General features: G+C 41.4%; 2 protein-coding genes across 13 annotated transcripts in view; both read right to left on the reverse strand.

Annotated features, from left to right (window-relative positions):
- LOC103147111 (ras-related protein Rap-2a-like) overlaps positions 1-7,370 on the reverse strand; it is an 11,059-nt gene extending 3,689 nt beyond the window's left edge. The window contains exon 1 of the mRNA XM_007565294.2: positions 6,516-7,370. Coding sequence (XP_007565356.1) covers positions 6,516-6,829 — 314 coding nt within the window. The 5' untranslated portion in view covers positions 6,830-7,370. The remainder of the gene's footprint in view (positions 1-6,515) is intronic.
- A 2,109-nt stretch (positions 7,371-9,479) lies between these two features.
- The window catches only part of mbnl2 (muscleblind-like splicing regulator 2), a 42,335-nt gene continuing 25,339 nt past the window's right edge, over positions 9,480-26,475 (reverse strand). For 2 of the 12 annotated variants that reach the window (XM_016678116.1, XM_007565296.2), the window contains exons 3-9: positions 24,617-24,781; positions 23,592-23,795; positions 22,230-22,490; positions 19,180-19,233; positions 18,679-18,829; positions 17,377-17,412; positions 9,480-13,386 (exon numbers count right to left, since the gene is read on the reverse strand). In XM_016678116.1, coding sequence (XP_016533602.1) covers positions 13,262-13,386; positions 17,377-17,412; positions 18,679-18,829; positions 19,180-19,233; positions 22,230-22,490; positions 23,592-23,795; positions 24,617-24,781 — 996 coding nt within the window. In that variant the 3' untranslated portion in view covers positions 9,480-13,261. Of the gene's footprint in view, positions 13,387-16,271; positions 16,367-17,376; positions 17,413-18,678; positions 18,830-19,179; positions 19,234-22,229; positions 22,491-23,591; positions 23,796-24,616; positions 24,782-26,475 lie in introns of all 12 variants that reach the window. The other 10 variants (XM_016678119.1, XM_016678118.1, XM_007565297.2 and 7 more) reach the window with 10 other exon arrangements.

The raw sequence follows: 26,475 nt of genomic DNA on the forward strand, positions 1-26,475 counted from the left end.
CACACACACACACACACACACACACACACACACACACACACACACACACACACACACACTCCCCCACACACACACAGAGGCAGCAGCTGACCTCAGCAGGGCAAGCATCTCGCGTCGGCCTGTTTGCTTGGAAAGCCCAAGTCTAGAGGGCTTGAGGTATGAACATAGAGAGCAACGTTCAGACAAATGCAATTTGACAGGCTTGCAGGAGAAACTCTATATATAACTACAAAGACACAGGGAGAGCCGGTTTCTCCTGATCCAGGCGGGGCGGCAGGGGGGCAAAGTAGGAGGGGGTTGTATTGGGATTGTTTGTTGTAGCATCCTAGCTCCTGCTTCTTCCTCACCAGATGATGCGAAGCTGCCTAATTCAGCATGAAGAAGCCCCGTACCGCAGGGATCGACGCTCTACTGCTCCACGTCGTGTATTATTGAATAATACATCAGTCGGTTCTCAGGATTAAGCACCGGAGTCCATCACGGTTTCCAAAATTACGCCGGCCAACATGTCGATCCGGAGCACAGCTGAGCACTAAGATATGAGCATCTGAAACGAAAACGGAAGAGGAGATTTGGAGAGCAGATGCTTATTTCGAATACGATCCGTTGAGTTTAGAGAAAATGACAAAAGGAACCAGATGAACTCTTCACATGGATTAATTAACGCAAGCGAGCTGAACTCAAAGTCAAAGAGAAGAGAAAAGAGCAACGCCAATCTAAGAAAACGAAGTCCGTGTGCGCAAAGAACAAAATACAACAATAAACCAGGAAGTAAACACAAAACCATTCTAATAATGAATGCACAGTTCCAGCTGAAGTTTCTTTACCATTTGATAAAGAAAAGGTAAAGAAACATGTTTATGTTTGTAATGGTAGGACAGAAAAGATTTCGCTACCAGTGTGAATCTATTTTTCTTATATTCCCTACTAAACAAATTAAGTCAAATAATATTTTTATTACATAAAAGCTAAAAAAAAAAAAAAGACACCAATTTAAAATAGCTTGGAAGCAAAACTGAAATTGACAGCGTCTAGTTTTTTGCTGCCCTCAAGTGGCCAAAAAGAGGCATTTAAATGTCGGGGGAGTGATGCAGCTCAATTAGCATATGCTTGGCTGGAACTCCTGGAGGTATGAATATGGGAGAGAGAGAAGCTAATTAGATTAAAAGACAAACAGACAGCAGGAGGTGAGCTACAGAATCAGATGTCTGTTGTGATAAACCGTTTTCAGAACAATACTAAATGTTTTCAGCTTAGGTTCCTGCAGCCCTCATCGTCTGTAGCTCAGATTCAGAACAGTCTTGGGTTTTTAAGAAGCTGCATCCTCACCAAGTGCCAGGAATGTGAAACAACTTTAACAAGCTACACAAAAAAACATCTTACTGCCATGTACTCTGCAGGGTGTTATTTCAGCTGCTAGATGGGAAAATACAAACATGCAACGCTCCGACACACACCAAATGCATCTTTATAACAAAAAAATAAATAAAAAAAAAATAAAAAATGTTGGCTCGAGTTTTTCCATTTATCCCCCCCTGGCTGCATCACATTTATTGGGCTACCTGCTGTGCTAAATATCTGCAGTGACTTCACTAACTCATTTTCACAAGCCCCCACAGAAGGGGGGAGGCGAAAACACACGCAAACAGAAAATAAACAGTCAGGCATCTTTGACAGGAGGCCCCGCAGCCATCTCCGTTCTCTCCGCATCTGTTCTTAATTCATTGTCGGCGGAGTTATGGTGTGCAACAACGCCGCCTTGTATCCGAAACAATCGCAGCCTCTGTAGCACCAAACTCTGCGTCAACTCCCAAAGGGTGTTACTGCCGGAGAACAAAGCTTCTGTAGCACCCATGCTGCAGCGCGCGAGAGGCATGAAGGAGAAGTCAGGGAGAATAAATATCAGACTGTGAATATTCCTGCAATAAACCAAGATAACTTACTTTGAAGCATTTCGACTCACGAGTCAATTCGGGTCATCTGTACGTTAGCAGCAGAGACACTAAACTTTGTACGGGAGTTCACAGAGAGAAGCTTAAAAGGTTTGTTTGGGTTTTTTGAACTGGTGAGGCAAAGCAAGTTTATCTGTATTGCAGCAGTCATGCAGTAGGTCATTCAAAATGTTCTGGAGAAAAACAGAGATAAAGAAAATATATTGAAAGAATAAAATCGAAGGAAAACTTTAAACAGAATAACTGGGAGAAACCTTAAAATACTCATTTAAAAATAATAATAAAAAAAAATTAAAACATGATCAACTGATAAAGTAATCTGTGATCTTTATTAAGGTGATATTTTCAGTTTTCTGCTCATCCTATGTTTTCAGGAAGCAGACTGTAGCGCAAGGCATTCTGGGTAAATATAACCAAAACAAGCACGTGTCTAGTGCTGGCCGGAGAAACATCTCGTGGTCCTACAACCACTAAAATTATTTTTGTTTACATTTCATGAAGAACAAAATTTCGCTCAGTCTTCTTCAGAAGATTAAGTGTCGTTTCCTTCAGTAGTTTTTGGTGCAGCGCCACCACAGGCGAGTGAGGGAACAGACTGCATCTGCTGAAAATGTAACAAATGTTGCAATTTTGGTCCTCAATCGAACAGAATCGATTGATTCGAACAGAATCAATCGATTAAAAACACCACTAAATGCCCTAACAACAATCAGAAAATAGGTCAGGCTGCAGTCAGTTGGAGCCAATTCAAGCATTCAGCATTCTGAGGTGAGTAAGGATTTATCAGGGCACATGTGTAGCATACATGGCACTAACAATATTCAGGACTCATGCTACATATTTTTTAACCCAAGTCAGTCTAGTTTAGCTGGATATTAAATTAAGCCTGTGATAGTGCCAGAGGCGTATGTTGACAATTAACCTTATGTAAAGGTAATATTCTTTCAAAAATAAACACGCAGATATGCCAAACTTAAATATTTATGACATTTTCCAGCTATGGTAGTTCACTATTTTACTTCCTTCTCTTTAGAGAATGCATCCATTAGGTTGCATTACCGACTCACCAATTGTTTGAGTCACTCAGAATACTCTTAGGCACAATATGGTTTTCAAATTCCTCATGCTGACTGAAAAAAACCCTTAAAAAATTCATTTTCTTCCTCTGAATCCAGATAAAATCAAAACATTTCTTTAAAATGTAACTCTGTAATCACCCAGAGACCCACGAATATCCCCTTTCTCTCACCCTAACCAATGTCAAATGATTTTCTTTGAACTGATCTTTATAATATTGCTTTTAAAGTGATTAAAAATTCACTTATACATTGGATCTACCTAAACTGTACCCCGCTTTCTCCAACCAAGGAGTCCCAGGCGCCATGGACGCTCACCGTTTCCTCTCATTTGGCATCTGGGAGTACAGTCTCTGGTTTCCAGCTCCCTAGTGGCGACTAGTGGTGATTGTCATCTAAATGTAGGAAATTGGAGATAGACATCAAAGCATGTTTGTAGCCCTGAGGGGTTACAAGATAAGTCGAAGAGGTTGCAATATAATTAACAAGGAGGGGGCTTTGTTTTTGTTATTTAGTCACAAGCGTTAGACCGCCAAAGGCATTTTGGGTCCTTGTTTTTTTTTTCCTATTCTGGATTAGAACAACACAAAGAGTACCATCAGCTTCCAAAGACGTGTGAAATGACGAGCTGGGTTAAAAGACTTCAGCAAACATGCTGCAGTAAATACATTAAATCCAATGAGTGGCTAAGAGGCGGCTGCTTAAACAACTCTCTCTGCCCTGATTGCAAACACTAAAAGCCTCTGGTCAAGAAAATTGCTTCGTACCTACACCAAAGTGCCCTCCGGGATCACAGTTTTAGCCTCTCCACCCTATTCCCACTCAGCATAGCGTGACGCTCACCTCCTGCTATTAGACACAGCATCAGTGCAGCGTGAAAACGCGGCTCTAGTGCTTTGAACATGCTCTCTCCTCGTGGGGTGAGGGACAGTAAAACCTCGACATGCCAAGGAGGCGATCGGCTTGCTGGGAAGGCCACACCCGGTTGTTGTTTTCACACAAAACGTCTTCCATAAAGCCTTTAGATCGGATGCTGTGCTTGTGCACCGCAGGAGTTTGCAGGTTCCTACCTTTTCTTGCCCACGTTTCCCTCTGCATATGCTTTCTCGTTCATGTGGCTCCCTAATGGAGGCCTGATGTCTTCTTGGCTTTCACGCAAAACAATCCCATTAAGTTCTAGTGAGTGGGCACACATCTCTGTGTGGTGTTTGTTGTTACTGCTGCTGGCTCAGCAACAAGTTTGGAGGGAGGAGAGATAGCTAATGGAGACCAGGAGCTAGCATTGTTGTGTGAACGTAGTTGTGCATGTGGCGATCATAAAACACAGATGAGACGGTGGAACGATTCATCATGTGCCTTGAATTGCTGTAGACACAAAAATAACTGTCTTTACTGCGAATAATTGTGAAGTTTTTACCAATAAAATCCCCAAAAGTCAGACCTGGATCGAAATACATATATATTAGGACTTTAGCTAAAATTTCAGTAATCGACTATTCTATTATTCTGAAGATTAATCGGATAAAAAAAATGGTCATTTCTGCTGATTTTTCATTTAACTACTGAAGCTTATTTTATATAATATTAGAAATACATTAAAATATGCAAATATACAAATATTTCCATTACCTTTTCTAAACGAGAACATAAACATTCAGATAATTTAGCCATCTTTTAGTGAATGCTTGATCATTTTCGGCAAAGGATGCATGTGCAGCTAAAAACAAACAAACAAAAAAAAAAGTTTCTAACATCAACATGTGAAAAACTCAGGCATTTCTGCTTCACCCAACATCAACATAAAATGAATCTGTCGACAATCTATTTGGATGAAAATGTTAATAATTGGATTGCAAAAGGTGCTTAGAGTTTTTTTCTTTCTTTTTTCTTTTTATTTTACAGAATTTGAACCAGGTGAAGCTAAAACCTCCACTTGAGACTTTTTTAAATCTTAATTGCAAAATATGTTTATATATTGTACAGTTTCGGTTTAATTACTGCTCTGAATATATTGTCCTGTCATCTAGTGGCCTTTTTTGAGTCTATACACTAGTTAACAATTAATCGATTACTAAATTAGTTGACAATTATTTCAATGACTCGATTAATCGTGATTAATTGGTGTAGTTGTGTTTAGATGTGAAAATGTTTTCCCCAAGTCTGATTACGCCTGAGGCCTTTTCCTTATCCCAGATTCTGCAGCAGAGTGAAACTCAGGTAGAAACCTGGTGGCTCTTGTTTAGGGGTGGCAGCTGACTGGAGGCTGCTGTGCTCCATCGTTATATTATTCATGTCTGTGGAGTTCCCTCATGCATTCGCCTCTGCTGTGCATCGTCATCCTGCTTCCACTCAGGTCATCCGGTTCACTCCAAGAGCTGAGCTGAACCTCTGGAAACGGGAACGTTACGCCATAACATTTTTAGTCAAATTCCAACGGCGTTGGGTCTTGACGTCAATATCAAACCCCCCCAAAAATCGAAATCATCTGTTCAACACATTTTGAGAGAGGAGCCATAAATTAAAAGAGGCTCAGGGCCAAGAATTTACAACAAGATCACTGCTGAAAAAGGAATGGATTGCGGATTTTCTTTTTTTTCTCAGAGATGACCTCAGTGGACAGACTGAGTCATTGTCCGAGCCGATCAAAGCTGTTCGGAGTTAAATCAAGTGTGAGAGACGCCGTAGAAGAATCTGGGACACTTTGGATGGTTGCTGTGAGACAGGTGAGCTGCAGCTGGGCTATTATGGCGGAAACCAGTTGAAGTTTTTCCACGGACGACTCGGGCGAAGAAGAAGAGAGGGAAGATGAAAGGATGGGTCTTGGTTTTATTCGGGAACAAAAGGGTTATTAGTATTTTCTGATGTTGTGATTTTTCTTAGCTGGTGCATTTAAAGCACATAAAACCAATTGTAATACTTCCCCTACACACATCAGTGGTAGTGTTTTTGTATAAACAGCTTGCGCTGCCTCACACACAACCAAAAAAGACACACCCACTTTTCACGACACAACTTACTAAAAACAGCACTGATCTCACATTGATTGACTTAAACAGAACGTTTTCACACGTCTCACTTCAAAAGGGTGCCAAGAAAAATGCTACCTTTTTGTTTTCCAGAATACAAACTTTATAAATCCATCACTGGATTATTTCATTTACAAACAATCCAGTTGACATCTGACTAGTTGTAAATATCTACAATTTTAAACAGTTCAAAACAAAACCATCCATTCGTTTAGATACAAATTATATCACATGTCATTAAAGGTGCAACTGATGATGTTTTATTTAATAAAATAAAACATCAAATATATCAAAAATATATTTTGGGGCAAAAATATATTTTTGCCCCAAGCTCCTTGTGGCGTACCCCTAGGCCCTGCAGCCCTGGGCAGTCAGCCATTTCGCCTTCATCCATTATCAAGCACATATTTTATATCAACTTTACGTATATTTGGAATGCATGCAGCCGGACAGGGTCTCACCTCTTGACCCTGATGATCTGGTCCCTCATGGGCTTGATGTCCTGAAAACTTTGCTGGTTCACCAGACTGTAGACCAGGATGAAGCCCTGGCCGTTTCTGATGTAAAGGTCCCTCATGGAGGCGAACTGCTCGGTCCCCGCCGTGTCCAGGATCTCCAGCACCGACGGAGAAGAGTCCACCTCGATCTCCTTCCTGTAGAAATCTTCAATGGTCGGGTCGTACTTCTCTATGAACGTCCCGGTGACGAACTGGACCGTCAGCGCGGACTTGCCCACCCCGCCGCTGCCCAGCACCACCACCTTGTACTCCCGCATCGCCTACCGCTCCTCTGGAGTCAAACCCGGCGTGCAGAGGAGAAAGAAGAAACGCATCCCCTCGCACAGGAGCCTGCAGCCAGCCTCCGGAAGACGAGATGCTCCCCACAGCTACACAGGAATGGATGCTGGAGCAGCCTCTCTACTGAGATATTCCCACGCTACCTCGAAGGGACACCATTCCAGAGGCATCCATAATGCAATAAGGCGGCGGTGGGGTAAAAATAAGAGCGGCTATTATTAGAAACATCTAGACGGCTCATTTTTTTTAATGCGCCGACAAAACAGAGAGCCAGCGCTACATTTCCCTGCACCGCGGGGTTCGGCGGAGTTAAAGGCAACGAGCAGATGTAGCCTTAAGACGACAGTGGAGCTGGGAATCCACGCCTCTGGAGTCGGCGCATCCTCTGGATGCGACCATTTCCTGGAAGATATGGAGGGCGATTAGTGCCACTGTTTAACAGGGAGGGAGGAGGGGCAATTCTGGAATAACGCCACATATTTGATTTATACCTTAAAATTATACATTAACAACAGCAATCTTTTTAATTTAATTACTGAGCATTTTTTTTATTTTGTTTTTTAAGCTGTTGCTATGTGGTGAAGGTATGGCATGAGACAGATAATCTGTGAAAAAAATAGAGATCCTTTGCCTTCTCCCAGTGCTAACTAGAAACAACCAATCAGAGGCAGGAAGCAGGCCTTAGTGTTGTCAATCACAATCTCCTGTGGCGCTGCTCATCCCCCCTCCAGATTCTGTTGTGAATGCTCAGGCTACTTAGAATAGCCACCAATGAACGGTTTCCCGGTAAATTGTTTCTCCACCATTTAGCAGCTACATGAGATTTATTGACAGCGCTAAGACCCGCCTCCTGGCTCCGATTGGTCGTTTTTGATCAGATTTCATCAATAGTAGCTCAGGCAGTAGATGGAGATCGATTTTTCCATTGATCATCTGTCTCATAACATACCGATATACGTTACCGGTTTCAGTCTTCATTACCTTAACCATGTCTCTGAGCGCCGAACGCCTTGTACTTGGTGCTCCAGGCAGGTTGCAGCATTAGAGGAGAACAAGTTGATGGTGTCTTCACTTTTGATTCCTCTCAAGTCCTCAACACATTTCTTGGAACCCTGTTGACTCTTTGCGACAGAACATTAGATACAGAGCACACAAGTGGAAATTTTATAACTGGGCGAGGAATATCTAGAAATAGGTTAACTCCTGTAAAATCTCAGCAAATTTCGTTGCCTTTAACAACAGAGTGAAAGTAACAATTAGTCTTATTATTACGCTCCTTTATTTTAGTTGCAACTTGACATTTTTTTAAATATTGGGAGTTTATTGAAGGAGATCATTGAAGGTTACTGCTGAGGTAAAAAGTGCTGCAAATGTATAAAACACTATTTTTACAAATTAAGTTAATTAGTAACCCCTCATAGGAAATCTATTTTTGTTTTTATTTTGCTCTACTAAAGTCACAGGAAATGACGCCAAAATAAAAAGAAATTATGCAAAAATCTTACTTGTACTAGTCTTTGGCTTCTTCATGTCTTAAAATATGTCATAAAAACATAACTGATTAACTCTCAGGCATTCCTAAATCCATGCAGTTCTGAATCCACTCAATGCCCAATGTTTAGTTTTTATGGCGGTGGGAGTTTGGGTCCAACTGTGGCGCTTCAGGGAAAATGGCAGAACAGATTCCAGAGAAAAGACGTTGGAACCCTGCTGGTTTCATATGTTTCTAGTTTTCTTTAAAAACATCTTTTTATTTCTAGTTTTCTTTAAAAACATCTTTTTATTAAATGTATAAACACACACACACACACACACACACACACACAAACAGGGCAAAACAAAGATAATTTCATTTTCTTTATTTCGTTCTCTCAATAGATTTTACACTATCTCGCTGGAACCAAAGAAACAACTGACTATATAAACATAAAATAGCACAAAATATATGCAAAAGAATACATTTAAAAGGATTACATTAAAACTATGAATCCAAAGAGGGTCTTATTGTCAGTTTAACTGTGTAAAGGAGACTGCAACCCTGAGGTCTCTACTGTAGTGCCCTCTGCTGTCATAAGCTGTGAATTACAGCTTATGGCAACTGTAATAAGCTGTCATAAGCTTATTACAGCTTGTGTAATAAGCTTATTACATAAACTGTAATAAGCTTATGTATTACAGCTTATTACATAAGCTGTATTACATAAGCTGTAATACATAGCTTATTACATAAGCTGTATTGTAATAATACAGCTTATGTATTATGTATTACATAAGCTGTATTATGTAATACATAATTGCCTTACAATGGGATCCAACACGGCTACTACGTACTCTGGGAGACCAGTTCGGTTTGCAGTGCTCCCAGTTGGCTTCATGACACACACATTAAAACCTTTAAGGAAAATTAAAACGACCTCGGATATAAAGAATCACATTCGAAATGAAACTCCGGAAGGGATTTGAGAAGTGAGACCGTTCAAGTCGTTTTTAATAAATTTCAGAAGAGCTCTTAAAAACATAAAACCTCAAGCACGATGGACTCAAGATAAGGCAAAGTGTTTGGATAAGCTGAGTCTGCTCAGTTGACCAACTGCTCAGAAAGTGCTTACATTTCTCCTTTTTTTTTTGTCTTCCCCGTTCTCTTTTTTTTAAAACCATCAACGACAGCAAACCTTACGCCTCAAAGGGATCCCATACACAAGATTGCTGCAGACATATTTTTTTCTTTTGTTTCTCTTTAAAAACATTCAGTATGTTATCGTTTAGTAAGTAATGAAAAATATTTTCCCATGCAACAATATGTTGAATTAATTACTGATGCCTTTGAAGTCTAAAGGAAGTGGAAAAACAAACAAAAAAAAGTGCAATCCTAAAATCTACGGATAAATACGCTTCAAATAAAACGTCTCAGTGTGGAACTTAAAGGTCCTTTGTCAGGGGAGGAGTTTTACATCTGAACTTAATAATTTATAGAATATTTAGTTCTTACATATATATATATATTCATATTTATATGTAATCTATATAACATTGATGATTTTAAATCTAGAAGTGTTACAGTCAGTATAGAGGCTGTTATTTGCTAGTGAAAATATCAGGTCACTGTCATATTCTTGTTGAATAAGAAATGTTCATATCTTCTTTACAATCTACCTTGTGTACAGTGTTCTAGCAAAAAAAACAAAAGAACAAAACGAACAAAAATGAACTTAATGTCATTTACAAAAATACCAAACTTTAGTAACTGTAACATTTGGTTGCCACTGCAACAACTTAATATTGTTATGAAATACTATCATACTAGAGTGAAAAGTACATCTTTTTCAAAAAATTTTTTTCCTTTCACTTTTTTCGTTGGTAAAACGTCATCTATACAATAAACTTTTTCTCCCACCCTCCTCAGTAACACAAGCAACTCTAGTACTACGCTGTGATCTTTTTCCAAATTTTTTTTTTCTTTTTAACCTCGACGAGAGGGCGAGAAAGATCCAGAAATGTTTCCAGTTCCGTCGCTGGGGGAGAGCTTTTCAAGCCTCCCCCCCCCGGCCCCCGCCGCAGCGTGACTCCTCATCTGCCGACTCGACGGAGGGCTTGGCCTTTAAAAAAAAACAAAAAAAACAAAACGATCCGTGCAGAAACGCTGCACAGCTCAATAAATTACATTCATCTCAAAACAGGATAGTTTACAACATCATTTCTGAGTAAAACCTCACCTAGAGTGACGCAAGATAAATTACAACAAAATAGGACAATTTACCACCTTTCACAAAAGGGTGAGTAGCAACCGATAAGGTAATAATGACCAGCAGCGCAACAAATACCATTTTAAATGTTATGAAAGAGTAATGGAAAAAAAATGTTAAGTTTGTGGGCCATTAATGTGACATTTTGCTAATAGCATAATTAGTTCTCACACTATTAGCATAGCATTAACTTCTGTAGACCCAATTGTTCCCTTTTAGTCACTTTTCATTTTTTAATTGCCGATATTTTTGTCAGTGTTATATGGAATTTTCCAAATAGAAACAGTTTGAATGATTGCTAAAAATCTCCACCTCACTTCCCCTTAAACCTCAAAAAGTTAAAAGTTACATCCTTACCCAAATTGGTTCCCATTTCATCTTATGTTAACTGTATATTTAAATAGCAATATACTTTATTTAGAATTTCTGCCACAAAAAACTAATTCCTTATACACATTTTAAAAATTTAAGGGGTTATTATAATTTTTATTTTCATGGGAATACATATTCAGCCACTAGTTGGCAGCACAACAGATAAAGGGGTCTAAATGGAACCCATTTGTTGTACTTTGTTGTGCTATTGCATAGAAATAAATTATTGCAACACAAAATTGTCTAGTTCAAACCTTCACATCGCCCAAATCATTCCACTCTGCACTACACAATTTATATAATTTAAAAAAATTTAATTTAATGAGAAAAATGTAAGAAATCGTTGAAAATGAACGCTTTCTGATTAGAGTCAAACTTAGCACTTATATCATTTTTATAGCAATTTTTTTCTATAGGGAACCTTTTAGGTGTCAAGAATCCTACGTTGGGAGTTTTCTTGTGGGGCGACAATACCTGCATAAACAGGACTACAATTATCGCAAATAAAGCCAATTTTTCCCAGTTGCTTTGTTATTCACTTATAAACACTTATGCTGGATGACATAAGGTGTTATGTTGGGTTATTGGCTCAAATGCATCACAACAATATTATGTTTAAAATGACCTAAATCCAGTTATTGGCCATTATTACATCATTGTTGCTACGGTGTACATACAGGTCACAATGTGCATGAAAACAAACTGTTTCGATTGTGGATTGTCAGTGTTGATCAAGCACCATGAGATTACATCAGAATTTTTGATCAAATGGAGAAAAACTTCAAGAAAAAAAGAAAAAGAAAAAAAGAAATCAAATCCAAATGATATTTTTCTTGTCTTGGCCTTGAAAAATGAACACTTGTTGCAGGAGGCGGAGGGTCAAACACACCTTGATAGTAGACACAACACAACTTCTTTAAATAAGTCTGAATACATTTTTCTAGAACCGTGAATAGAAACTGTCAAAATAACAGACACTTTACATACATTACACAGTTTACAATACGTTGTTTTTCTCACTCACTTTCCTCATGTAAACTACTGAAACCGATGTAAGAAACGACGGATACACCGTGAAACGTCACCAAACATTCTACAATGCTAGTTTTGATTTGTCGATCCTTGAAATTCTCTCCTTGCAGTGAAGTCACTTGTGATGTAAAAGTAGCCGTTGCCGGGGAAGTTGTCCCCCAACCCTCACCCCGACCGGCAACGTGAAGTGTAATGTCTTTCCCCGAAAAGAGTCCGTATGGATTTAACAGCCGGTGGGGCTTTTTTTGTGACTCTTAGTGATCCACACCCTGGATGCTTTATGTGTCGTCGATGAGCTTCTTTTAAAAATTTCTTTTTTGAGGCACTTCTACAAGTTTTCTAAAATGGAAACAGGATTATCGGTGATAGTAGGGTTGGACAGGACAACCGACGGTCACAGATAGCCCTCCAGTTCAAAGTTCAAGTCATCTTTTTGCTTGACGAGTGTCGTCAAATGCACCGTTTTCTTTGTTTTTTTTTGTTTTGTTTTTTTCAAACTTTTTGTTGTTGTTTGTTTTTATGTTTAGATTTAGCACTTAAGTCCCTCACATGTCCCCCGGTTCTAAAAAAAAAAAAAAAAAAAATCTCATTTACCAGGCCTGGAGTTGCAAGTCCTCGCTTAAAGTCGCAGTCTGCCGGCAGACCATCAGTTTCCTGACAACGACACACACAACGCACACAGTCGCACGTACACACACAAAAGGCTTGGTATGACTGAAGCTAACCCCTCCAGCTTCTGTCGAGCCCTTGGCGCAGGCCCGAGCCTCGTCAAGCTTCTCCAGTCCGGACTGCATTGCGAACAAGCTGAACTCACGGCAAATAAAGGGCGAGCGGGGCGACTCTGCAGCGACAGGGGCGATGGCAAAAATAAAAACGGAACGAGCGCCTGGCGCTCTAATGGCGACAGATGTTTCCGGGCAGAAAATGTCGGGTGTCTGGGGCAGGCTATCGTTTGAAACAGCAAAGGGGACGTGAAGGTGTGGCTGTCGGGGTGAACGCTGCTCTGAAGTTCTAAAATAAATATCCAAGAGTTGATATTCCACTGTATCTATAGTGTGTCTGCACTGATACATAAGAATATTTGTGACTTTTTCATGTTCATATTCTGTTTTCTAGCAATACATACAGTATTTTATATATATATCTGGATATATATATATATATATAATATATATGTGTGTATATCTTTTATTTTCAATGTGAATGTGTGTGTGTGTTACAGCGGCTCTGCAGTTCTGGTGGTTAAATTGAAGTGTTACACTCTTAGCATGCAGGTTGCTGGACCTCTATGGGAGAGGCAAGGTAGTATTTACAGAGGGGCTGTTTTGGGCTTCCTAGTGCAGCTTCGTGACACTCCGTTTCCCTGGTGACGCTCACTTCAGGATGATCTGCAAGCCAGAGACACAGAAATAACAAAGGAAGAGACCGCTTTAGTTTACATCGAATAGTTCACGAGCTACAAAAGAAATCAAATATAACGTCATCTTAAGCTACCTGAAGCTCTTTTTCTCTAATTTCTACTTTAAATATTCTTCTTTTGTTTTAACTGCTTCCACATCACAACTCCTACAGTAGATGTGGTTAAGTTTTGATAGATAGCTGGCAGTCCTACTCTTATGCTTCAACATAAGAGTAGCTGAGGTATCGTCAATTACAACTTCATTAGATGAAGCAAACTATACATTCGAATAAAATTCTAATAAAATATATTGAAGTTGGTGCAAAACAGGGTGTCAAAATAGGGTGTGAATACATTTCGAAAGGCTAAAATAGCCGACCTGCAACACTTGGGGGTGAGAGGGGAACAAACAAACAAGGAAAGACAGACAAAGATGAGAGAATCTTTGAAGGGGGTAAAGGTAGAGGAGCTGCAGGCTGCAGTCATGTTGGTGACCCAGGCAGAAAGCCAGTGCAGAACAAAGCACTGCATGGTTCCTGTTAGTGGACAGCATTCAGCCAGCAGGATGGGAGCCACTGATCCCATCACACACAACATAGGGATGGCACAGTGTGTATGACGCGAACACTCCACAGCGCAGAAGGAAGCCGTTAAAAAAAATAAAAAATAAAGTAGAAGCAGCAACAAAGTGGCTAGACACAGATGATGGTTTTAGTTAATCGTTAAACAATCTCTATGTGTAGTGAAAATAGTCCGCCACTAGAGGGTGCTGCACCTTTAGAAAGCTCCTGCAGCAGTAGTGACGTTACCAGGGACACAGCAGTGGTAGCACATGGTTAATATTATGCTCAGACATGGAGGGACGTGATTGGCTCCTTCACGTCGTGTCACGTTAACGGTTCGACGGTCGTGAGTTGACCAGACTCTGAACCTGTCGCGCTGTCTGCAACTATCTGACGTGTTTGCAGTAGTTACATTCAGCCTCAATTGTTCATTTTTCAAAGCATTTGAATCTTAAATATTTTCTGGCCTGAATGAGACGAGGTAGAAACCACCCAGATACTAAAAGGAGATTCAATCCAGCTGCGTTAGGGCTGTCAGGCGGTGAAAACGAATAAAAACCAGTCAGGGTTCTGGATTTGATAAAACCACATGACTGCGAGTGGAGTAAACAAGGTGAGGACTGGATGCAGCGCAGCTGATGATGAGGAGGATGATGATGATGTGCGCCCCTAACTGCTGGGTGGGAGGCAAACGGAGCCAGACAGCGAAGGGCTGACGTCACCCCTTTTTTCCAGCTCCTTGTCCCACATGCATCTTTAAAGAGTGGCTCTGCTTCCTGCTGCTACTGCTGCTGCATGCCAATTACAGGAAGAGACGGTGACTCACAGGAAGTGCGCGCGCGGCCAGCCTATGAGGAGCAATACGACGCTGGGTAATGGGTCTTTGATTGATGATGATGAAGAAACGGACAACACATATCTGTTTGTGTTTTTTGAAAGCAAAATGTTGCTCCGCTCTCATCAGATGGGATAAAGGCACTGCTGTTAATTATTTGATTGTCAAAGATGGTTTTCTAAAACTTAGAAGGGGGGGGAAACTCGAAGAAAAAGATAAAAAAAGAAAAAAAAAAGCACCTGACTGTTGCTGTTTAACATGTGGAGCACGTTGCTGCGTGTCCTCAAAGCACCTCTGCTTGGATCCAGCAGTAAATGACTGCCAGCTGTGTGAGCGAGGCCGGGGCGCTGCCACCGTTCCTGAAATTTCCAGGTTTAAAAATGGGGCCGCACGTGCTTCACCCTGGCGGTTGGAGCTGTTCGTCTTTTCAGGAGGGCTGACGTTTGATCAGAGGCCATTTTTTCTCTGGTTATATTTTCCCTGGAACTGTTTTCTCATGATTTACCTCTCGCATCAACCTTACATTCAGGAAAAACAAAGAAGAAGCGTAACGAGTTAATCTAAAGTTGATTGAGCTTACTGACGATTAACTGAGACGCTCCCATTTCAAAGAGAAACAAAAATACTGAATTTTCTCTTGTATGAAGAGGGTTGAGTGTCTTTCCTTAACATAAAAGGATAATATTTTCATAATATTTTTAAGAAAAAAAAAAACAGTCACTAGATTTTAACATTATTTTGTGTCAGCTATATTGTACTGACTAAATAAACAGAAAATTGTGGTTTTCTCACGTTGTTTTCGTTTGGACCATTTCTCATTCCCGTTTTTGTATGTCCCCGCCATCTTTGTTTCTGTATCAACTGCCTCTGCTTAAAGCTGACCAGCGGAAGAAGGTCAAAGCGGACATTATTAGTTAACTGATTGGACCTCATTTTAATCTAATAATTCTATTTAATCATCAGTGGAGCCAGATATTTAGATACGATGTACAGAAATATCTTGTTTCAACTGTGGCTACTACTAAAAGCAAGCCGCAGGAATGTTTTTGTGCGTGTTTGCTCGAATGTCTGTGTCTGCGTTGCACACAAACGGTACAGATGACGTCCCAGCTGCGGATGGAAGTGGCCTCATCGTTTCAGACAACAAGAAAAGTGGAAAATAAAACATGCAAAACAAAACCAGGAAGTGGTGCAACATAACACAAGTACTACTTGCAAATGTGGGAGCTCTGAAGAAGTGCTTTTCATTAGGAGTGGGTTGTGGTCTTTACTGGAAAAAAGAGGCGCTACTCAGGTAGCGTCCCTCTGCTTTTAAACTGTGTGGAAAACACCCACTCACCGGCTTTCACCCTGTGCAGCCGCATGGATGACTGGAGTATGGCTAAAGCTGCAGGTTTTGTTGCAGCTCACTATCGGGAGGCAGTACTTATTCAGAGCTCCAGGGACTGATGAAAGAAAGCTTTAAAAGGAGCAAACCTGATTGGCTGGTGCTGTTGCTGCGTAGGGGACACTTGTGGCAGGAGTTGTTGCTGCAGAGACAGTAGCAGGCGTAGCACTGTACATCATTGGGACTTTGTTTTTGAGGACGAAGGGGGAGGAAGGAGGGGAAGGAAAGGGTAGCAATGAACAGGTAGGTGGAGCATTATGGCAACCATGGCAACAGTCGTGGCGAGTGTCGACGGCAACATTTTGTCGATGGCGGTGGGAGGGAGAGAGAGAGAGAGAGAGAGAGAGAGAGAGAGCCATCGAGCCATCGTTAGGGTTACACCAGCAGATGGCATGCAACCATTCACAATGCAAAGCCAGGAGGACAGAAAGAGAGAAGGACAGCATGGGAGGATAAAAAACAAACAAAAACAAAAAAACAAGAGGAGAGAAGCTGATTACAATCACAAGTAAGGAAATTTATATGGAAAAAAAATCAGTTTTATGTCTTTCCCAGAGAAGTTAACAAGACGCATATTTTAAACCAGTTGGCCTGACCAAGTGAACAGCAGGAAAACGCCACATGGCTACTGCCAAGAATATGCAATTCTGTCAAAACATGGTAAAAGTTCTTATTTATAGTCAGCGCCTTGCAATTAATATTTGACTTTTTCACATTTCATCACATTCCAACGCCAAATTGGGATTTAATGCGAGACCAACCCACAGTAGGGCTTAACTGCGACGCTCTAGAGGTGCAAATACTTTTGCAAGGCGCTGTAGCTCCGCTTTGATGACTGCGTTTCCAGTTCTGTGGAATCTCTCTGGGAAACTGATTTAAATTTCCTGGTTAACACGGCACGGCAAAACAGAAGCCATATTAGAGCTCAGGAGTCAGCACTTTAATCGTAAACAAAAACAGTCGTTAGCAACAGAGTCAGTCGGTGGGGAAATAAGAGCTTGGAGCTGCAGCTCCTTCAGGTGATGCAAACTTAGCTTCAATAAATATCCAGAAATGCTTCAGAAAATATCTTAAGGGACTTTTCATCTCACCTGTACGGGCTGCAGACCATAAATCAGCCTAAATGCATGTGTGTGTGGGTGTGTGTGTGTGTGTGAGTGAGAGAAAGAGAGAGAGAGCAGCGTCAGGACCTACCAAGACTGCTAGCAGGGGTCATGCACAACACTGACCCTGTTGTGTTTAAGCAGAGAACGACAGACAGAGAGAGAGAGAGAGAGAGAGAGAAAAGGGAAGAAATGGGTTAATTGAGGAGGAGAACAACAAAGTTAGACAAGACAAAAACAAAAAGCATCAGTCAGCTCAGATGCTACCGTTACAGCCGTGACGCCAGCTAATAATGGAAGCAGTCAACAAAAGCAAGCAGTGGCGTTCTTCACTCGGAGCTCTGCATTAGTGGGCGGAGCTGCAACTAAACCCAGGCTGGAGGACACCAACCAGGAGCGGCGCGGAGTTTAACTTCAGGCAAGGCGCTGCGAATGCGTGCAAAGTTCAGCTTAGGTTCAGTTCTGTAGGTTCTGCTTTTCTGTTTTTGCAGTAATTAACGGTAAACTTTTGCAGGATCCCCCTGTGGCAACTGAGCACTGCGACTGAGTCGACTTGCTTAACCGAGGGGCGGGTCGTCTCAACGGAATGCAGAGATGGAAATTTCAGGTCAAACGAGGGGAAGGAAAAGTAAAACTAAAGGGGGGGAGCAAAACGGCAGCATCATGCAGAGCAAAAAGCACAGCTTTCCGTCCGGTTCTGGATTAAACTGAGATACTTTTCACACAGTTTCAGATCTTGTGAAAAAAATTTTTTTCCTCTAGATTTTGGACAAACCCCACCGATACGAAAGCTTAAACATTTATAGTTTCAATGAATTAAAGCTTAAAAATATAAGATCCCTAGGGGTTAGATTATGTATACTGCTTGGCAAAAAACTATTTTTTTTTTTACATTCTGTGTTGTTAGAGCTAAATACTTAAACATGTCTTATTAGGGAATTAATGTAACAGACATTGTGCAAACCCTAAAGGAAGAGAAGTTTACTTTCAGCTCTTCAATAAAAACTAATGTTTCTCCTACCTGAGCTGTGGACAAAATAATTTCACAAAAAAGATGACTTCTGCTTTGTGTTGGCTTACCAACAAAACAAAAATGCAGAGAGAAAACAGAGCTAGGAATAATTTTGCAAGTTGTAAAGTTTTTAGTATCTTCTCAGGGTTGGAATGAAAAGGAAAACCTCAACTAATTTGGAAAAAAATTCAGACAAAATGGAGCCTAAAACATGGCACTTATCACGTTTTATAGACAGGAAGTGAATCAGAGCTGCTCCACACGACAACAAACAGACTTCCTTTGTTGCCGTGAAGCCTCCAAAAGATGGGTTTGTGATTAATCTGATCGCCAAGACCTGTCTGCAGCTGTGTGCCACGTGCATGAAGTGATCGACCTTACCTGTGGGAAAGAAAGCGGGCTGCTGGAGCTGTGCGTTGGCCAGCGCCTGCTGGTAGTGCAAAACACTGGGGTTGAACAGAGAGCTGGCTCCGTTGCTCTTCTCAAGTGCTGGTCTCTTTGGTAGCGGCTGGAGGACGCCGTGGGGGAACGCCTTGACACACACACGCAAACAGAAGCACAAGATTTGAGCTCCGCACTCACTTGAATCGACACTAGAATTATTGTAAAAGTGTTATTTTTCTCTATGCACGGCACAAAAAAGAAAACCAGAAAAGAACGGCAAGAAATGGAAACACATTAAAGAAAGCTGGAATTATTTTAGCTTTACGTTCGTTGCTACAAAAACACAATCTAGAAATGCCACAGGTAAGGTTTACACATTAAAAAAAAAGTGTCTTACTGGGTTTCACAACAACAAAAGAGCCAAATTAAATTCTGTGAGTAGCTACAAGTACAATTAAAGAAGCTACATGCAAAGCAAAAGGTGAAAGGTCCAAGTACCAGGTCTACAGTTGCCTCGAGGGGTCGCTTCATTGCTTTGGCAGTCGACTGAGTCTTTAATTAGCAGGCAGCGAGCACATGATGGCAGTGGGCCAATGGGAGTCAAGCGTATTAACATACAGGTAACAGCAAGCAGAGGTGCATCATGGGGGACAGCATTGCATTGTGGATAGGTGAGAAGGAAAAAAAACAAAAACAAAAATAATCTGAATGCCAGTATACCACATACAAAACAATAGGCATGCACATAAACAAAAAAATTGCTTTCATTTAACTGTAAAGAAACATAGCTACTATATTAATTAGTACAAAAGCAAAACAAAAAAATAAAGAAAAAGCAAAATAAGGCAGCTATAATATTAGATCCTACGACTAACACAGCTGTTTATCTATTTGATATCGACGCATGTGAAAATTTTAGATAAGAGATTAGCGCAATTGTAGCAGTTCTGACCAAAACGAGAAAAAAAAAAAAAAAAAAACCAGCTCAACGTTGGGAAAAAAATTACACAAGTTGGAGTTTAATAACAGAATGTGGAGCTCTGTTTATTCCAAATGTTTACCTGGGGTAAAAATTTAGACATTAACATGAATAAATGCTGACTAATTTACCTGAATGCTGCGAAAACAAAACAAAACAAAACAAAACAAAACAAAACACATGAATATGACGCTCCATGCACAAGCCTCTTGCTTGATGTATGTGGATTTTTTTTTCCCCTCACTTGTGCAACTGTTTCTCGTTGTTAACAAACAATGCATTGCTGATGCGCTGCGGTGTTAACAGACTTCAAAACACTGGTTAGTTCAAATGAAAGATGGTCTATTGATTGAAAAGTGACATGAAAAGCAAAGATGGCTGCGCTTGACTTGCAAAGAGGAAGGAGGTCACAGCATGGCAAACAACACATAACGTGGCACAGCAACAAAAACAAAAAAAAAAAAAAAAAAAAAGACTCACTGCAACTGCGTCGGTCGGAGTGCGATATTGTCTAGTGGACACGTTTGGGAGTTAAAGGTACTGATCTTTCCCTATTTTTAGCGGCGCATCTGCGCAGGTTTTATGGATCTGCTGCGATAAAAGTGCCGCAGCTCAGGCGGAGGAGGGCTCAAAGACAATTGGATTAAAGATGCTGACTCGGCAACTTGTCCCGAGGTTAACCCTCTTCACCTCTAGCGCAGGTCGGAACAGCTGAAGGTAGTTTGGGAATTGGGTCATAAAGATGATAAACTGAAGCGTGCGAGGGCCGCATATACAGAGATTGCGAAGCAGGGGGGGAACAGAAACTCGCTTTTCTTTTACTGCTACAGCCGCAAACTTCAGCGTATTTTATCGAAGCTTTATGCGATCGACACCAAGTGGAAGAAAAATGACGATTTCCATTGTTTTTTTAGAATAAAAAAAAAATCCAAAAACGGAGGATTTCAGCTATATTCTGCCGTCCTGAGTCAATACTTTGTGGAGCCTCCATCAATCTACAGACTGAAATCATTTCAGATTTTAATTTGCATTGAAATCTGGAAAAAAAAATGTACTGAAGATCTGATGTTCTTCTGTTAAGATGTCGAACCTCCAGTCTCATCACAAGACAACTTCCACAGCATGACGCTGCCACTAACGTGTTTCACTGAAGGTATGGAATAGTTTTTTTTTTTTTTTGGAAGTTGTTGTCTTTCTAGCCACACTATGGCGTCATATAATGGTCATTGTAGGTAGAAAAAACAGGAGGTGTAAATTTCTGCCAAAAACCTAAAAAAAATCTCAGATGTTTTCTAGAAAAAAAAAACAAGTAAATATGTGAGCTCTGAAAGACAAAAATTTACCCGCAAAAAACCCATAAGTATTGTGATTATTATCAGAATTTTTCCAGGAAACAACTAGGACATTTCTGAAGAATCTGAAGCTCAGAAAATTTCCAAAAGTTGAACATGTTCAAGCTTTTCCATTTTTTTCTACATAATTTCTGAGATTAATCTCAAAATTTCGGAAATCTACTCCTTCGTTTTTAACACCAACTATGGCCCCAATACGCTAAAGTACACACCATGTATCACTTTTCTTCTGCTTTAAAAATGAGTGAGTTAATGTAAAGCAAAAAGCTGTCCACCGAAGTGTTTAAATACGGCTTTCTGTCTTCTACTGGCTTGTAAAGGAAAGAGAAGGACAGCAAGCAGCGATGGAGTCAGCCAATGAGAGCTGCAGTGTGCGCAAGGCGTAAAGCATGCCCATGCCACGGAGGAAAAGAAAATCAGTCAGTCAGCACACTGGCGCAGTGCAAGGTGTGCAGGTGGAGCAGCCAGCGGACCAATCAAAACAAGACACTCGATGCCTTGGGGAAGACGGGGAACGGACAAAACTGTACGCGGCGCTCAAGAGTTTTAACATCCTCATCTCCCTTCTCCCCACCGATCGGCGGCGGATGACTCAACCCAACGGAGGGTAAAACTCCCGCCACGTCATGCTACATCCAACCCTGATTCAATTTGCAACCGATCTGCAGAGAGCTGCACTTATCACCGAGCAGCAAAGTGGGATGGGGGGATGGGGGGGTTGAGCCGACGCATTGTCTCCGTGCGAACCAAGGGCATTGGGAAATAAAAGGAGGCTGCAGTGAAATAATAACAGATTGTTCTTGCGGCGTCAACGCTGATCTGTTTAGGTCTCGCTAAACCCCGTTTGTCGCATCCAACCGCCCCTCTTCGGGATGACTATTGTCGGTGAATTGTTCTCTAGAGTCCACTAGAATCAATCAGCAGAGGACAGTAATAAAGCAGGGCTCCACATTGCATGTTGAGGGGGATCTGTTACAGTAAGCGAGAGGTGTTTGGAATCTTTCTAAGTCAAGATTATTTGGAATGATGAGATTATTCGCAAATGGTGAAAACTTTCAGAATTTTTTTTTTTTTTACAGTGCGCCACTAAAAGTTATAAAGCTAGAAAAAGGAGACCTAAGCATATTGATTAAAAGCATCACTGAAAAAAGGTAAAAGTGTGCATTTCCTGCTCTGCCTGAGGTAAAAGTGGGTGGCCAGCAGGGCGGCGCTCTCACCATGGCTGCAGCCGTGGCTGCAGCTTGTGCGGCCACGGCCGTCTGGTTGGCCTGGTGCTGGGCCGCCTTGATCTTGGCCTGCAGGTGGGCCGGGGGGTGGAAGTACTTGCACTTCTCGCGGGAGCAGCGGCTCTTGATGTAGTCCATGCACACGGTGACCGTGTTATCGCTGGTGTCGATCATGGGGCTGTCGCTCGGGTGGGCGAAGCGGCAGTCCGTCTCGCCGCGGGCGCAGTTGCCCCGCTGGAACTCACGGCAGACCTGGCATTACAGGGAAAGGAAAAGAAGACGATTAAGTCAATGTCACAATAATTTTTTAACATTTATTGCAATGAATTTGAAACTGTGCCATTTGTTTTGCTTCTGTAAGCAATTTCACTTTTTCAGGTTTGTCTGTTAGCGCCTAAGCGTGTTGCGTTTACTGACCAGTAAAAGATCAGAGTTTTGTGCTTTAAATAATACAATTCCAGGCACCAGGTTGCTAAGAGACAACTTGTGCAAAACAGTTTCTTTTTATAGATAAAAAAAAAGTTAAGAATGAAACAATCAAAAGCCTCAAATAGCATCTAAAACTGAAGCAACTCGGAATCAAAAGTTTTAACGAGTCAAGCATCAGGATTGCAAACTGAAAGTGCAGTTTGCAATCCAAGTAGAATTTAGTTTTTTCTGCCGCAATGACAAAATACATGAAAACACAAGATCAAACATGTCAGACATGTTCCTTAAATCAAGCGGAGCTGCTAAACCTGCTTCAATTAAAACACATATACAAATGTTAAACACACTCGTATTTACACATAAAGTACGCCTACGTGTTTTTTGGGCAAAAAAAGTTGCATACACATGAGCGTTTGTCGGCTTGTGTGTAGGAGGAGTGCACACGTGTCTCAGAGGGATACGGCTTAATTAAAGCCAGCTCCATTCAGTTGCTAAGTGATGGCACTCCTGCTGAAAAACACATACAGGCACACGCCCACGCGTCACCTTCAGGTCTTAGGTAGATTACTGTTTATCTTGATAAATATGGTGCAGAAAAAAAAAAAAAAAAAAACGTCCTCCTCATGGATTCTTTCACAATCCCAGTTATTGTTTGCCAAGAGGGCAGATGGAGACATTCGGAGTTGGTTTTCAGCATCCCAGTTCGACTGCGGCTGTCTAGCAAACTACCACTTTGAGTGGAGTTAATTCCAGTTTGGATCACTGTGAATTATCATTCCTCATTTTCACATCGCGGCTCTGAAGGAAGTCGAATTATTCAAAGAAACGTATGTTCAAGGGATGCTGGAGTTTGTACTAACTTAAGCACTGACTTGTTTAGCAACAACAACAAAAGAAACCCCAAAAACATTTTGTTCGGGTCACCTCCAGTTTGTCGGCACGCAGGAGTTTCTGGTTGGAGGAGGAACCTGCCGTCACTGATACGGGTGGGCTGCCGGGGACGATGACGGGAGTGCTGGGCAGGATGTCTGTGGGGACCAGGCCCATGCTGTGGGACATCGGGGTCAGGTAAGGCGTGTAGCTCAAGCCTGCGCTGGATCCAAGGCCCTGGCTGACCGGAAACGTCTGCTGAAGACGGAGACAAGATCAGAGGTTTCTCTTTGCAGCGTTCGAGTAAAATGCAAAGGCGCTGAAGAACAATGAGAAGAAAGAGAGAAAAGAGACGAGGAGAAAGCTGGAACCTGATATTTACTCTACAGAAAAGAAGATCGAACTCTTTGTTTTTTTTTTGTTCTTTTTTTTTTTTTACTGTCTGACATTAAGCAGGTCAAAAAATGATTTCTTGTTTGCTAAATGTCAGAATAATGAGCGAGGTTTTGCTAATTACTTATATTGATGTCGTGGCTTTTAAGCTTCTCATCGGGTAACTCACAACAACCATGATTTTAAACAAGAACTTCTTTCTTGGGGGGGGGAGTAGCAACAATAGCAATCTGCCAAAATATTAGGAAATGTTAAAAGTTTATTCTGATTTAATGTCCTTCAGTGAAAAATATCAGGTACAGCTGTACAGAGCTGTGGTTGAGGAAGATGAGAGGAAAGGCGGGGGAGGGGGTGATTGATGACGGGTAGAAAGATGGCCAGAGTAAAGGAGAGGGGTATGTTTCAAAGAGGACGCAGTAAGAGCGGAAAGTGAGTAAAAAGGTTGCTTTTTTTTTTTTTTTTTTAGTTTTTTTCAACCTCTGTACATCCTGGAAAGATTTTGCTGAGCAGGCATGTTCTGTTTTAGTCACGCCTGGGTGTACACAGATGCAGCTGAACACATCCACACCTGGAAGAGCAGCTCCCAGCGTTAAAGCAACAATATTTCTATTGGCTTTTGAGCCTGACAGCAGGAGTCAGTGTGTGTCATTCTTTCTTTCTTTTTCATCCCCCCCTCCTGCACTGACCACGGGCTGCATGGTTGTTCCGGGGATCATGAACTGCATCTGCTGAGCCAACATGGCGGCCGCCGTCTTCTGCTGGATCAGGTTGTTCCGGCCGTTGATCTCCAGCTGGGTCTTCAGGTGAGCCGGAGGGTGGAGGTATTTACAGTTCTCTCGCGTGCAGCGTCCCTGAGAACAAAGAACACGCAAAAAAAAAAGTTGGAAAGATTTTCAAAACAGAACCTAAAGCGTTATGCAAATGGCGAGTGTGAAAAGACCACAAGAAGCAACTTTGTGTCAATCCTGCGGAACAGAAGCTTCTGGTCTCTGTAAAGAAGCATTTTTTTTTTTCTGATTTTAAAAGATAAAAAAAAAAAAACAGCGCTTGATTTGCCAGCTTGTTATTTCTGCTTGGTGTTGGTCGCGCTTTCATCAAAAACACGCCGCCCACCAAGTCGTAGGGGCGGACGGGGAAAAATGAGGACGAAAAGAAGGATGAAGGCTGGAGCTCTTGTTCTTGTCGATCTCGGAAATTCATCTGAAAGTCAGACAGATGTGGTCGCACGGAGGGTCGGCCTCGCCGAAATCCCGCCGGACAAACACAATTAGTCTGCCAAAGCAGAGGCCAGTGTCTAACACACGACGATCCACCACCACGGGGGAGCTAACTGCAAGAATGAGAGAGGCTGACCTGAGGGAAGATGGGAAGGAAATCTGGGTGCAGGCATGCAGAGTGGACTGATATGGATTAGACACAAGACAGAGCGGGAGAGGACACGACATGGCAGGCATGACACGGCGGGTCTCGGCTAATGTGAAAAAGGGAAAAGGGAAGCGGCGATAAATTAGAATCAGTGTAGCGTGAGGAGGTCTGCTGCTCTGTCTAAATAGCTCTTAACTCCGTGACACAGAGCAGCTTCAGCACCGTGTCCCAATTAGCAACATCCCCTCTCATCGCAATCCCGCTAATTTCCTCTTATGAGGAAATATGACAGGCCTGCCCAGTGTCAACACTCTGATCGGTAATGGCTGAGTTTAATTACTCGCGAGCGTGTGTGTCCATGTGTGTGTCCTGAACGCGTCACATAAAACAACAGGATACAAAAGAAGTTCTCGCAATTTATTTATTTACCTGATAACCACCAAAATAGGACGATTTGTGATTCATGCCACACTTAGATTTAGGTCTGGGCTTTGACTAGGCCATAAATAAACTATGATACAAACATTCAGGAGCTACCTTTCCGATCCACCTCAACGCTTGTTCTGGCAAAAATCAAATGTATTTGGAGCCGCAAAACGCACAAAAAAAGATAACATGATTTTCATTACAATTTTTGCTCATGTTGAGAAAATATGTTTTAATTTTTAAATTGAAGATGCTTTGTTTTATTTTCCAGCTCTATTCCCGTTTAAATTCGGCTTCAAATTCTATATTTAGGTCGTAAAAACAAAGAAAAATATAAAAAAAAAACATTATAAATACACTTTATTCAATGGAACAATCCTTATTTATGCAAAAATGGTGTCAAGAAAGAAAAGTGTATAAATAGAGAAGGAAAATTAAATGTCATGAAGGCAGGAAGTGCTCCAGTAGCAGTCAGCCTTCCAGTTAACCTGAAGAAGCCTCCGACTGACTTTTGCAGCCTCACTAGGTTTTACTTCAGATTGTCACTATTAGCAAATTCATTTTCCATTCCAAATCAGCCTCTAGTCACACCGCTCTAGTCAGGTCGTAGTAATTAGGGTTATATTGAAATGCAAATCACAGTTCTGTGGGACAACTCCAACTAGCGTTACGGACGCATCCCATGGGAGTTTGACGCAAAAATGAACAGCAGAATAATATGGATTATTTCTGTTCACATCTGGTAGCTCAGTAG

Source organism: Poecilia formosa, unplaced genomic scaffold (assembly GCF_000485575.1).
Source record: "Poecilia formosa unplaced genomic scaffold, Poecilia_formosa-5.1.2 Scaffold174, whole genome shotgun sequence".
Classification (NCBI taxonomy): Eukaryota; Metazoa; Chordata; class Actinopteri; order Cyprinodontiformes; family Poeciliidae; genus Poecilia; species Poecilia formosa.